We start from the raw sequence: 14,965 nt of genomic DNA on the forward strand, positions 1-14,965 counted from the left end.
GTATGGGCCAGAGGCCAGAGGGCTGTTCAGCTCTGTGCGTTTGCATGTGTGAGTGCATGTCTAGATACTGTCTGGATGAGCAATCCTGTGAAGCGAGGAGTGTGTCTGAGTGGGGGGGGGTGTTAGGAAGAGGGAGCACGAAGCCACATGAAGGATGGAGAGCGTCCAAAAATGTGTTGAAATTGTACTCATTTTCCATAAAAGGTAGAACTGAGAGAGGGAAAAAGAAGTTGGGCACTCTCACATGCCACAGCTTGAAAAATGCAAGTTAGCACAGTGTCCAGACATGTGAGGGATGCCACAGTTTGAGGCACCGTCTGCCAGGCGGCCTTGCACAAATGTGTGGACGAGAGCTGGAGCTGTTAGACATGTCTAGACAGTTGTTTTAGAGACTAGACAAACTTGTTTATTCATTTTCCTACTTCCTTCTCCTTCTGTCACTCTCTCTTGTCATGACTCTTTGTTTCGCTCAATTAAAAAAAAACTCTCACTCTTCTCTTCTCACCCGTTCTCATCTCTCTCTCTCTCTCTCTCTCTCTCTCTTTCTCTCTCTCTGTCTCTCCCGCGTCTCTCTGACAACAGTGTTTTGTTTACTTCCTCTGTTGGCAGTGTACTTATTGTATGTGCTGCTCTGTAAATATTTTTCTCCTTCCCTCATCCATTCATCCATCCACACCCCCATCCTCCCTCTCTCCCCCTCTCGCTCTCTCTCTCTCCTCTCGTATAAAGGGAGCAAACAGACTCCACCCCCTCTCTCACCCCCCTCTCCCTCCCTCTCTCGCTCTTTCACACACACTCATTCTATCTCCCTCTTTCATGCTCTCTCCCTCCCTCTCTCTCTGTCAGTGTCATTCTGTTGTGGAGATGTGGAGTGTCTTTCTGTCTCTCTGTTTGTTCCTCCAGCCTAATTCAGCAGAGGAAGGTAAGGGCTAAACTTTTTACTTGAATTTATTCACCTTGCTTCTGCGATTGCGCGCATGTGTCCGGATTGGAGAGTTTGTTTCCCGATCATGCACTCGTAATGAGTCCACAAGTGAAGGATGCACACTCCTGTGTTAGCTCTCTAAAAATGTGTGTCGCTCTCTGGGAAAAGTGTGTAAAAACTGTGGCATTTTAAGGCCCCAGCACCTCGAGAAACCTACATTTTTGGGCACTACACCTCCAGTTTGGGACCCCCGGAATAACTACCACCTTGCCCACACAGCCCCATGTGTGTTAGTTTTGCATCCTTTTTTATTGTATCTGAAAGCATCTGTGTATGTGCGTGAGGACTCCTGTGTGTGCCCCTGTGCCAGCACATCATAGGACTTTGTTGGCATGGAAGTGCCAGGTGCATGCCGGGGCCTATCAAGCTCCCCCAACAAAAGAATATGGAAATTAGGATGGAGACAAACGAATAATAAGTTGCATAACCCGTTTCTCTTTGCCTGTGTATTTGGCGACCCCCCACCCCCCTGTGTCACTCATGATCTCACGGATGTGACAGCCGGAGACCCCTGCCCCCTCTCCGGTGCCGTTATCTGTGCCTCTCTGGCTTCTTAATGAATGCCTCTCTGCTCTCAAGTCTTCACACTTTCTCTGCATACATGGAAATATTAAATGTCTTACAAAGTGGCAGAGTGTGTAAGAGAGTAAGGACTAGAGAAAGAGAGAGAGAGCGAGAGACTGTCTGGAGAGGCTGATATTTAAGCGAGACTTCCATGAAGTGTTTTGCCACATCAGAGTGGGCTGACTTGAGAAACCTCACGATAATGTGATGACTCAACCTGCCTTTTTACGCGTGTGTGTGTGTGTGTGTCCATACGTATGTATTCTTTAAGGTGCGTGCGTGCTTTGCCGTCTGCCTATACATAGCTCCTCCATCCTGTCCCCAACACTTGAGAGGGTTTCAGCCGTCACTCAGCACGCAATTACATTCGAAGGATCTGGCTGCACGTCGGAATGAGCGGCACCTGTTCACGCTCATCTCCCACTGGCTTTAGTTTACTGCGAGGTGTGTGTCAGTTATAGTCTATAACAGAGGTAACTTATATGTCAGCTTCATGCCACATTATGTGAGCGGTGCTTGTAACAGATGGCCTGGACTAAGATGAGACAGAATGACAGAGCGGCATAGAGGCTGCACGGTGTTACTGGCCTACTGACTCTTTTTGTGTAATTGAAATAGAGCTCTTCGTAATACAGTATTAACCCAATAGCATGGACGTTCATATAAATCCACATCAATTGAAATGTTTAGTTATGTCACGGAGGGAGGATTTGGCGTCTGCCTTGGCTGTGATTGCAGTAGATGACGTGTCTGTCTGGGCTGACTAGCAAACTGATTTGTTTACTGTCTGTCTTTCTTTTGTTCGTCTGTCTGCTGCTTTTGGAGTATATCTGTGTATACACCACTAACAACCCATATTTCTTGTCTGTTTTTCTCCCACAAATCATAAAGGAAAGCGTCATTTTTAGCCTTCATTTTGAGCAGTGAAGAGTATAAAAGCTAGTTTGCCACCTCGTCGCATGCAGACAAACTGCAGAGCGTGTGACTGACAGGGCTTTTGATTTGTCACTCTCTCACGCTGCCTGTGTAAGTGTTGATGCATTCGCCCACATGCATTGTTGATGTGAAGCCACATGGCTTGGCCCTGAATTGTTGGATCCATGTTGAGGATTGCGTGTTCACACTGAAGGAGAGGCCTGTGCAGGAGGCACACCTGATGCCCCTCCAGCTCTTCTTGTCATGGATGAGTGGAGCTGCAGTGATGCTCACTGAGCCAGGCATATCCAGAAATTAACCTTGTATCATTAGTGAAACTTATGTGATACCCTGAAAGGGCAATCTAATCTGGTTTGTCAAAAAGACAACTGGCTGCACAAACTGTGGCCTAAAGTGTTTGCCATTAACAACGCTGATAAAAACGAGAATGACTTTCTGGATAAAATCTAACCAGGTGAAAAGGTGTTATTTGCACTTCTGTAAAGTAATAAACCGTCACCACACTTACCATGAATTGATCAATCTACAATTTATAAAGTTAGTTAGAATAGTTGCAACTAAAGTCAGCCTGTATAGACGGACCAGCGAGTAGATGAGTCTCCATGTTCGGCGTCATGGCGCTTGATGTCCCCGACAACCTCTGCAGTCTTATTTAGCCAACTGTTAGCAAACACCTTTTTTAGGACACGTAAATGCTACCATACTGACGTAGAACAAAACATGAAAAGATGTTTAGCCTCTGTTGACCACGGACCCTTATTTCAATCATTTATCCAACCCATTCAAAAAAACCCATTGGCTTTAAGGCAAGGGAGCCAGAAGTGTAAAAATGCTAACTCCATTCTGGGTTTTAGGCCTTGTTCCTGCAGCCCCCTATGTAGGCATCATGGCTAACGTTAGCAACACGGGGCACACAACAAGTCCACAGAAAGTAAAAATAAAGCAGCATAATTGAGATTAGTAACCGCAAAATAATCGCTGAATTACAAATTGTAATCTGTTATAAATCCCTTAGTAAATCTACAGTATTACTTATCTCACCTTTTACATTTATCTTGTGACTCTTCAATCTGTCAGTGCTCTTTGGTCAACACAGTAAGTAATGGAAAAACTAAATTGTCTCAAACCTGGTATGGCATTTCTGTACTGAAATTTTTTGTAACTAATTGACTGAAATATCTACTGATACAGTTTATCTGTAATAAACTAATCCTAAACCTGTCCAATTCATCATTGTAGCTCTAATCAAGGAAATAAATATGTAATAATGTATCAGTCACAGGGACCATTCTGCACAATAAAGTGCTTTGACTGTGATACACTCTGGCCTTTGATACACTTGATCATACTTCTGTACTTCTACTTAAATTGGACTTAGCAGGATTTACTGTCCATCACGTGTGATGAAGTCTCTTTACAGGGTAGTAATGGAGCTTAAAAGTAATGAAAGGATCTAAATCATCATCAGTCATCAGTCAGATAACAAAGAAAAACACCAGGCTCTGTGGCCTGTGCTTGAAGTATTACTCATCTTGACTTCGAGCCATGTTTACATTCTCACTTTAAGGTCATCTGGGCCATCTTTCCTGCCGTCACATGCCGTCTGGCTTCAACAGTATTAATTAAGCTGATTACTATCCTTACCCCGGGTGAAATAAGCCGCCTTTTCAGGACATTACGAATTAGAGAAAGTGTGATAAGAAAATAAATGGCATGCTCGTCACAGTGGGAGTGCAGCAGGACAGATGCCACTGACAGCCCTGAAAAGCCTCCTGTCCTTGTGTCTCCTGCCTGCATGTGCATGGAGCTGCAGAGAGAAATCACACACTGGCGAGAAGTGGAGGATGTAGCATCCCCACCATTGACACAGCAACACTTAACTGTGACCAAGCACTATTTTTAGCCATGTTTTTGCATGTCATTTTGAAAAGCAACATAATTTTCTGTGGCTGTTGAGAGCTCTGTAATGACATTAGGCCACTTTTCCTCAAATGAATCACATATCTGCCATTTGTGATATGAGGGGTTGAAGCCCTGAGACGGCCGCAAGCCAAGACTATCTGTTTTGAGTCAGTCAGTGTTGTTGCAGATAGCATCACAGATAATGTGCCCATGCAGACAGGGAAATGAATTAGAGCCAAAATCTAAGTGAAAGATGAACGCGTGGTATGACTGCTGTGACACGGTGGAATGTAGTTTGTGGTATTGAGTTTCACATTAAAGCCACACTTGGCAGTTTTGCGTGTCGGCATCAACTGAACAGGGCGAGAGCAAAGTTTGATTGTTGAAGGCTTCACTGTTCATAGGCGATGCAATGAGATTACAGTAAACTGATCTCCTCCCAGATTCACATTCCTTCTTAGTGGCTGTTGAGGGTGGAGATGGGGATGAAAATGTGTTTGGAGCAGGTTCTGTCTTCATTTCTATTTAGGATGAACTTTTAAGCAGAAGGGGGGACAAACGGCTCTGCTCTAACACCACTGAGGAGTATTTTTCCACAGGATTTTTGGCCAAAGGCGTTTATTGGGTCTCATGACTGCCTCTTTCATGACAAATCCAAGCCTATCGAAGCATAAAATACTGTACACACCCAAAATGTGTTTCAACAGTTTCGTAATCCTCTGATCAAGAAAGAGTAGAGTGAAGTGTAGGAATATCTGAACAAGTACAAGGTTCTTTTTATTTTTAGGATATACACTTAGATGCGCTCTTGCAGAAAACTAGATGAGAAGGTTGATACCACATTTATTTATGTACCCTTAAAATGAAGCCAAGAAATGTTATGAAGAATGGGAAGAAGTCTGAAGAGGTCAGTTTATTTACCAGGGAAACTACAGCTCATGAACCACTTTATCAAAAACCATAAGAGAAACACATAAAGAGACTCCAGTATGAGTTTGAGTCAAGCGTAGAGAACACAACCATTGGAGGCAACCATTCAGGGGCGGAGAAGTGAGGGTCAGTGGGATCCATAATAAGGTGGATGGAGCCCAGCTAATTTCAAGTATGCTACACCTTGCTAAACGACAGCTGGCGTAAGCTTTCTCTTCAATCAACAGACATGAGACTGGTATCGACATTCTCATCTATAGATGACAGCATACACGGTCAGAACTGCCTTTCCAAAAACCAATGGTCCAGTTTTCACACCCATGTCACCCTGTGATTTGCCTGGAGGTGTGAAAGGAAACTGGATTTGACCTTTTTTGTCACTTTTCATGTGAATGCTTCCCAGTAGAGACTGTCTGAGAATGTCTGTCTGTTATAGGTGTTTTCCCTTATCACTTGTCCCCCTCTCTATGATAACTTTTATCCTCGCTGTCAAGTGTAGCTGATTGAAGACAGCATGTCTTTTTCTAGCAAAACAAGTATATTTATGATGTACTTCCAAAATGCTGAACCACCGTTGAAGATGTAGTTACCCAGCCCCATCCCGCAGATGATTACCCAACCAGTCTCATCTTTGCTGTCTTGTAATCAAGGAAGAGTCACTTTTCGTGAAATATCCTCCTACCTGTGCCTGTTGCTGCCTGTTCAGCGACTCATAGCAGACGTTGCTCTGTCATCTCACCTGGCTTAAGTGCTGTTTGTTGCAGCTGCACTTTCATTCAACTTAACCACGGGAGAGTTTTTTGATAACTCCCTTTGACATGTGCATACTTATTTCTGGAATCGCGTTAATCCCCCTGCTTCCTTCCTCCCTCCTGCTCCCTCTCTGTCTTGGCGTATCACTCTCTCGTTGTGGTTGTTTGTAATGATGGTTTGGTGTTTGGCCTTGTCCTTGACTGACTGTCTGTGGGTGGGAGCATCTGGAGCGTATAAAGAATGGGTGGAGAGATGGGTGGATGAGTGGACAAAAGACAAAACATAATCTGACCGCTGCCGAGAACGCTTGCAGGCACTGTGGGAATTTTTTTTTGTGAAAATGTGTGTGTGTGTGTTCCTGAAACTTGCGATTACCTGTGAGCTCAGTGGCTCTGCGTGTGTTTACTTTGGTGTTAAGGCATATTACACGCTCACACACTAACACCCCTCTAGCTTACATTAATATTAACACCCAAATTCTTTGCAGAGTGTCAGGAGAGCTCTATTGCCTGGAAAATGTGCGGCAAAGTAGCGTACATCTGCCATCAAAGAGGCGCGACGTGAACAACAGCACTACACTTAGTGCTGGAGAGTGTCGATGCATGCATGGCCACACAGAGAGGAAAAGTGTTGGGCAAAGAGAAATGGATGGAGAGAGTGGAGAGAGGGTCACTCAGCTGAAGTGAACACTCGAGTGGCGGAGGGGACAGTCATGAACTAATGCAGGTCACCTCTGCTCAACAGAGAAGAGCGTTTACACCCACGCCAACGAGCGAAAAAGAGGGGGAAAGAGTGAAAGAAGCACATTCATATGCACAAACACAACTTCATCCTCCTCTTGTCGTTCCTGGTTCACAATCCTACCTCTTTCATTCTATTGTCCACCCCTTTTTTTTCTCCATCAAAGCTTTTCCCAAACAAACAGCAGATCCGACATCAATAATGGAGCACAGCGTATCTCCTTATTTAACATACAGAGAGGCCTGCCCTGCTGTCACTTTTCAGATGAATAATACACAGAGAGAGGGGGAAGAGATGAAAGGGACAAGGGACAGGATGGAGGTAGAAAAAAGGGGGGAAAGGTATCGAGTGCAGTGAGTAAAAGACCTGAGTGGAGCAGGAAGACGTGAGAGACGTTGTGCATTAACTCAGCACTCAGGCCCAGATTGCAGACTCAGCACTTCTCCAAACTGTCAGGGACAAACTTTGAGTGTCTCGGCCCCTTGGATGGACCAATAACAGAGATGCTGTTGCGTCTGAGTTAAATAAAGGGGCTTTTACTGCCGAGTAGACCTGCCAGCAAACGTCCCTCTCTTTTGTCCAACTTTGTCTCGCGCGCACACACACACAAGATCCAGTCATGCTGCCTCGGCTTGAGCTAATCCTTGAAAGGTGTGTGTAACGAGGCACTCTGTGCTTATCTTAGGATGCCGTGGTGAATTATTCAACACGCTAATGTCACGCAATGAGACATGCATGAAGCTCTTTGAACACCCCTCCATGTAATCCTCATGTACAGGTTTGTCAGGGAGAGAGAGCGGGGGGCGACATGCGGACCTGTGGTCCCCAGAGCCCCACTACAAGAAGCTAAATAGTAGAGTCATAAATATTCATGTCAAAATAGTTGGCTATATATTATTAATAGATGACTGTGCCCTGGAGCAGAGGGTTAATTGAATTTGGGATGACACATTTGCTGCATTTGTGTGTGTGTGTGTGTGTGCGTGTTTGTGTGTGTGTGATCTTATCTGATATAAATAGGATGGTGCTTAATGAGGTCAGAAGTGAATGCGTGCGTTTCATGCGTGACTTGTTTATACATATGATGATCATTTACTATGTTGACAAATGAGGGATATTTTTGTGGCAACAGGCACAGAGCTCAGAAACCAACAGGCTCTATCTATATGATCCCACACACTGACGGGCGTTTTCTACTATTTTTGCCCAACCCATTTTTATTACTGAGGGTAGGCTAATAGAAACACGGGAAAATTCACAAAAGACATCTTAAATTATCATAAGGTTTAACCGACACCTCTCTTAAACCATTTCAATCTAAACAGAACATAATAACCTGAAGGATTTAATGCGGGCCTGGTGTATGAGGTTGCATTAGGTCTTAGTTCCATAATAAACTGGCAACAGGCTGTATATCCTCAGTGGATGCATCATGAAAACAAGGAAGGAAAGGTATGTCACTAATGAAAATTGTCATTCTTCTGAAAGGCTTTAGACATCCTGGCTTGGTGGATTTAGTGTTCTCCCTGTAGCTGATTTTATCCTGATCGGCTCTATGATTCCAGCGCCAAGCTGTCCAGACATACGCCGCACCAAAAAACTATTTATTCTGATGCCTGTGGCTGCATATAAGCCTTCGCTGTCACACTGCATTTGTATTCTTTTCTTGATACAATTCATATCACTCCGAAATCCTGGAGGACTTCCACGGAAAAATGTGTGAATTTTAGTAAGATTGACGTAAAGACAAGCTAGTGGGTGAAGACAGATAGACAGACTGGAGCGGGGGGGGGGGCTTGTAAAAGAAGAAAAAAGATGAGGGAAATGAAGGATTGGAGGACAGATTTGCTGGGTCTCCATCTGTGAGTGTAATCCTTAAAAAAAAATCCGTTTACAGCGCCGTCACAGGACAGAGAGGTTGGGGGGGAATTTATGCCATAGGCCACAAATGATATCAGTTTCTTACTATTTGATTTATTAAGGAGCAGGCAGGCAGAGGGACACGGGGTGTGTGCGCACAAGTCTGTACACCTGAGAAATAAAAACTGAGCTATCTCAGTGGGTCACCGGTGTTTTGGCGAGACAGGGTACCTTTTCAAATCCCATCCTGTGCGTGCAATGATTATGTAGATAATACATCTCTGTGGCTCTTTGTCTGGTTGTCAGAGAGAGGGAAAAGAGAGAGCCTCCCTTTTCTCTGGTGAACGATTGTGTGACATGAAATGGAAACGAAAGCATTAAAATTGGATGACAACAATAAGAGGAATTATTTATTTGTAAATAGGGGCGGATGGCTGCTTCCTTCCACGATGCTGCTGTGTGTACGTGTCTGCAGCCCTTCAGGTGATTAGTGTTGTGCGTGATTGAACGAGGCACGGTGTGTTTTTCTCCATTAGCTCCATCTGTGCGCGCATCCTAAACCTAAAGTCTGATGTTTTTGCCACCTCTGTGTGCATGACAATCGTTGGCCGGGATTCAATCGGCGTCTCCACACAACAGAACGGGGCACAGACGGTGCCAGACTGAAGGAACGGCAGCCACCACGGTTTTTGAATACTAATGGAAAATTCAAGGGCTTCAGTTTTGTGTGGGAAGCTGCCATGTGTCAGCACGCAGCACTCAGCATTAAAGTCACTGTGTGTATGTGTGTGTGTTAGTGTTTGTGGGTGTGTGTGTGAGAGAGAGAGAGTTCTTTGCCAGCATGCTTTTTAAAGCACTTAAACTGGAAAGCAAATTATGGGAAAATACACTTAGACGTAAAAAGTCACATGCTATCCTTGCGCTTTCACCGTCATAGGAAATGTGCAAATCCTGAAAACCCGAAACAATAGAAAAACCAACACTGAACGTATACTGTAGTTGACGGAGATTCTGTTTTGGCCAGACAGCAACAAGCATCATCTTGCTGAGTCTTACCAAATGTGACAGTTACTGTAATGGCCTTTAAAAGTTGGAAAAGTTGACCTTTAATCAGGGTGTCCCATCAGGTCAATCAGTTTAATTTTTTAAACGGCAGAACTTTGTGCCCAAATGCATCATCACTCACGATCAGTTATTAGATTTGACGGCTGCACACAGCTGGAGCCTTTCCTGATTTTATTGCATGGGGGAGAAAATCAAAGAGAAATGTGGAAAAAACCTGGACCGGCTCCACGAGCGGTAAACCAGTTTCCAACCACTTGTGGTGTTTGACAAAGGAATCAAAATACTGTTCTGTTGTTAAAGCTATTACTTCACAAAGTTCAGCTCAACTTCAGCATCACTGTTTCATCTCCGGCATCACAGACTCGTGCAGTCTGTGTGAGTCCAGCCTAGAGAGACTCTCATGATTACAAATTCAGCTTCACACTCGCCTCTCTTTTTTAGCAGTCGTTCTGTTCAAGTTTAAAGATCCTCTGCCAACATGTTTTGATATGTGTATAAAGTGCTGTGCTTTGATGAATAATGTGTGGTTTAAAAAAAATAATAAAAAGTCTCTAAAATTACATCTACTCCTTCTCACTCATTAAAAATATCCTGAATTCTTCAAACAAGAAGAAAGAGCAAGAAGAAAAAAAATTTTGGGATGGAAGGAGACTTTAAACCCAGCAATCTGCACATCTTGTTTGTCTGTTTTCTCATACATTGTCTTTGTCTCTGCTTCCTCACCTGTCAGTGATGCTGCTGGACACAACGGAGTCTACCTCAGAGCTCGGCTGGACCACCTATCCAGACACGGGGGTAAGCGGCGAGCTCGCTGTCAATGTGTTATCCAGCTGTTTGAGCGTTAAAGCAGTCATGTTGGGAGGCCGAAGGAATGTGTTGGACACATGTGACACATGGTTTTGTTTAAAGTGTAAAGTGATCGCATTGTTTGTTGGGCTTTGTGGCGTAACTCTAATGAGGGATTAAACACATGTACAGAGCACAAAACAGAAATGTCTTGTTTGGGAAGAATTAAGTTACTAATGGTTGTCCTTGGTGTAGGGTTGCGTCTAACGCTTATTTATTATTCATTGATTTGCTCATTATTTTCTTTATTTATCATCTGGTCACTAAGACGTCAGGAAATAGTGAAAAATGTTCATCACCCTTTACTGGAGCCAGTGTTGAATTCAAAGTCCAACAGCGTAAACTGCAAAGGTACTCAGTGTACAGTAATTAAACACAAGGAAAAGAGCAAAGTGTCACATTTCTGAAGCTGAAACCATCAAATGCTGACATTTTTGCTTGAAAAAGGACTTAAACTTAACTTTAATTATTTCTTGATTCCACTGAAGTGTTATGAACACCAGCCGCCTCCTGTCACAAAGATCTTGATCTGGCTGATGATTACAGGCAGTGACAGAAAACAGCTAAGACATTTACTCAAGTACTGTCCTTAAGTTCTTGTGTAGAGTCGTTGAAGTACTTTTACTTCATCTGAGTATTTTAATTTAAGATCTCTTGACTTATACGACCTGGACAAATTCGGAATCTGACCCTGATACAGGCAGTAAGAATAACTGTCATAACTACATAGGAACAGACAGTGTTTTTGCCGATGGTCTCATTCATGTAGGTCATAAAGAAGCATCAGAATTAATCTGAGATTGTTTCATAACCAGTGAAAAGTTCCTTGTTGTACAATTTACTTATTAGAATATTATTATACATAATCCAACAAATTGCCAATTAGTAAAGTAGCCAGCCACGGTTTTTGATGTAGTTTTGTTGGGGATGAGAAAAGATGATGAATGATAATGATTAGTGTGTATGGTAAAAGGTCCCTTGTCTAATGATTAAGTTAATTCATTTACATGCACTATGTATGTAGGAAAAAAGGACTGTTTATTGACTTGACTTAAAGCATAAAAATAATATAACAATTTCTTAGCTAGGTTGTCAAAAAACACATTCGCGCTGCCTCTATACTCTGCTCTGAATTCGTCTCACACATGTCCAAACACTTAAAGTCTGTTTAAAATAGAGCCATTACGATAAATGCAATGCATTTCTCACCATGTTTGCACATTTTGAACACATCATCCTGGCAGCTGTAGTAGCTGGCCCATTTTCCAAGGCTGCATCGATTTCAGTGATTCATATAAACAGCAGGGTCTCACAAAATCTTCTCGGATATTTTTGCTGTAGACGATTACACTGTCCAGAAAGTCTCATCTTGAAGATCGGGGATAAGATCATAAATGCGCATGTAGTATTGGGTTAAAGTCGGCGCAATACTTGCATAATGTCTGGCATCTGACATTGATTGGTTGAGATTTTGGCGGGTGGCACACAGCCTGAGAGTGATAAAGGTCTCGCCCTGCCTGTAAGACAACCGTGAGGGCGAAAATGTTTTTTTTCTCTATCATGCTCTACTGTGTGTCTTCATCTGTGAGAAGATTGCAGTGATTGAACTATAGATCTCCAGCACTTGAGCTGCATTGTATTTAATGTTGTCACATCGCCTTGAGCTGTGTAAATGCGTGCGGTGTGTGTGTGTGTGTGTGTGTGTGTGTGTGTGTGTTTGTGTATGTTGGGGGGTTACATGTGTGAGTACATGTTTGTCGACTTGCGTGACTGTGCTAGGGTCAACGCCCGGGTCAGTTAAAATCATTCATCTGTGATTGATTGTGGCTCAGTTCTAATATGGCTCCTAATTACACACATACATCGTCTTCATTGTCATCGTCTTTGAGATAATCAGTCAAACCATGTGAGTAAGTGGAGGACGCGTCCTTGTTACTGTGGAAGAAGTTCCTATGCCAATTAGTCTGCCAGCACAGAAGTATATTATTCTTTAAGACTCCACACATTGGCAATATGTGGATCAAAAGCTTGGGGGAGAGTAATTTCTATACAAATGCTGTTTAAGTAATTTATTTACAGCAAGCGTTTTTCCCTCTGAGGGCAAAAATTCAAACTTAATGGTAGGTCTAAAAAAAAAAACAATACTACGTTCAGAGGTTCCCTTAATCGACTGACCTCCTGCATAAAGTGTCACCGTCAGCCATGTTCAGGTCATGAAAGTGTTTTTATAATTAGGGGTCCTATGTTTTTAAACAGCATATTTACCTCATGAAAATAAAACGGCATAAACATTACGACTTTCTTTTAGAGAAAAAAGTAAAATTTTTACAACTTTAGCAGGCCCAGTTGAACATTTTGGACGGCCAACCATATCCCGCGTGCACTACTTTTGGCAGCCTTGGTTTAAAATTATCAATCAGTCGGCTTACATTCTTCATTTTGGGTCTTTCATACATGAAAAAAATGGGAAAGCAATTCAAATCTATTGTAATTCTATGTTATTTACTCCCATGCTACTTTGCCTCATGGTAACCTGTCATCTAACAGTAATAAAAGAGAGTCATTTTCTCTCAATGAAAAAGCTTAAGACAAACTGCCAAGCATGAGCCAAAGAGATGCAGCAGCAACACTCAACAGTTCCTCAGGCTACATCGTGTAGCCCACTTAAATAACAGGAAACAGTTGGGGGCTGCTAGTGATGGAGACAGAAAAAGAACTGGAACCTGGAAACTGGAGAAAAAAAGACCTACAGTAAGCTGTACTTTATATTCAGCACTGTGCTGTATTATAGTGTATTTGAATTGCACAGTGCTGAATTTGTGCAGTAATTAAAAAAGCATTACAAACGGCTGCGCTTTATTTTTGGGATAGTTCAGTAAATAGCCAGGCTGGCTGAGTTTATGAATCCTACCATTGCAAAGGCCTGACCCGCCCTACTTTAACCATTACCAGTGGTCACGCCTCAGGCCTAAACCCAACCAACAAAGGCAACTTGAAGGCAACAACTACTAACCAATCAGAGGCAGAGTAGGGCGGGTCAGGCCTTTGTTGCAGTGGGATTTAGAACTGGGCGATATGACCTTAAAATAATATTTTGATTTCTTCATAAATTCTAGGACTAAGTGGGTAAAGACAGGTTTTAGAACAAGTCGAACTGTCCTCAAAAATATAACTACATTTTACTTTAATGCTGCTTTTAAAACCAGGGAAGAGAACACTTACGCCTTAGCACAATATCCCAAATCTGAGACAATATAAAGTCTCATATCACATCTGCATCTGTTTCATTACTTTATATTCATTAAATGAATATACAAATGTCAATCAGATGGCACGCTGCCAGACAAATAAAAAAAAGGGGGGAATAAAGGATGTGATAATCATCTGAATACAGTGATCGAATACAGTACAAGGTTTCCGCTGTATGTGCCAAACATCTGATATATGACTTTAGAGTACGATACAGTGCGTGACATAAAATTATCTTAACGCTACATGTACACATGCCAGTTTTGGCAAACAACTGAGCCATTTACGACCAGATTATTACATGCTGGCAGCTCGAAAAGCACCAGATGTAAATACAGTAGTCTCTAACCAACATCTGGCAAGCACACTTACACTTAAAAACACACACACACACACACACACACACACACACACACACTCAGAGCCTTTTTATCTCACCTTACACTAAACTTTAGCTTTACGTTCTGTCATTATCACCCCAGTCTAGCCTCCAGTGTTGGGCCATAATCGTACATGATGTTTGATTAATGCAGGCCTCCCGTGTGATTGGAATGTGTAAACCATGATGGCCACTGCCGCGCGCGCATGTGTGTGTGTGTGTTTATGAGCGAGTCAAGCATTTGCAATTTTTTTTTTGTGGTCCCTGGATGAGAAGTGTTTCTGAGATGGAGATATGGTTATGGTTGACCCGGGGCATCAAGCTGAGAGAAGGAGAAAGACAGACCAAGAGAGAGGGGGGAGAGAAAGAGGGAGGTTGTGTGTGCATGGATGTGTGTTTGAGTGTGTGTTCTTTTTTTAACCCTTTCCTCACTTTTTCTCTCCACATCCCGTCCTTTTCTTTTGCTCGAGGCTCTGTGGATCTTCTTTACTGTGCTCTCCTCCTGCTTCATCTCACTCTCTCACCATCTCTCAGTTTCTTTTAATGTACTGACGAGCAGCAGCCCCTCTGCTTCTTTGTCTCTGCCTCTCTCTCCCTCTTTTAATCTTTTTCCTCCCTTTGCCCTTCGCAGTCCCAGAGCCACTAGGTCTCTGCTTCATATTCTTCCTTTTATCCCCAACTCAATCTCCACTCTGCCCCCTATTTCCCTTTGGTGTCAAACCAGCAGACTCTCCACTTCCTACAGCAGTCTTTGC

The 14,965-nt window shown here is 43.0% G+C and overlaps 1 protein-coding gene across 2 annotated transcripts in view; it reads left to right on the plus strand.

Annotated features, from left to right (window-relative positions):
* The first annotated feature begins 808 nt into the window (after positions 1 to 808).
* Positions 809 to 14,965, plus strand: part of ephb6 (eph receptor B6) — a 45,774-nt gene continuing 31,617 nt past the window's right edge. For both annotated transcript variants that reach the window (XM_030393601.1, XM_030393602.1), the window contains exons 1-2: positions 809 to 922; positions 10,467 to 10,531. In XM_030393601.1, the coding sequence (XP_030249461.1) occupies positions 817 to 922; positions 10,467 to 10,531 (171 nt within the window). In that variant the 5' untranslated portion in view covers positions 809 to 816. The remainder of the gene's footprint in view (positions 923 to 10,466; positions 10,532 to 14,965) is intronic.

The sequence above is a fragment of the Sparus aurata genome, chromosome 17, assembly GCF_900880675.1.
Source record: "Sparus aurata chromosome 17, fSpaAur1.1, whole genome shotgun sequence".
Classification (NCBI taxonomy): Eukaryota; Metazoa; Chordata; class Actinopteri; order Spariformes; family Sparidae; genus Sparus; species Sparus aurata.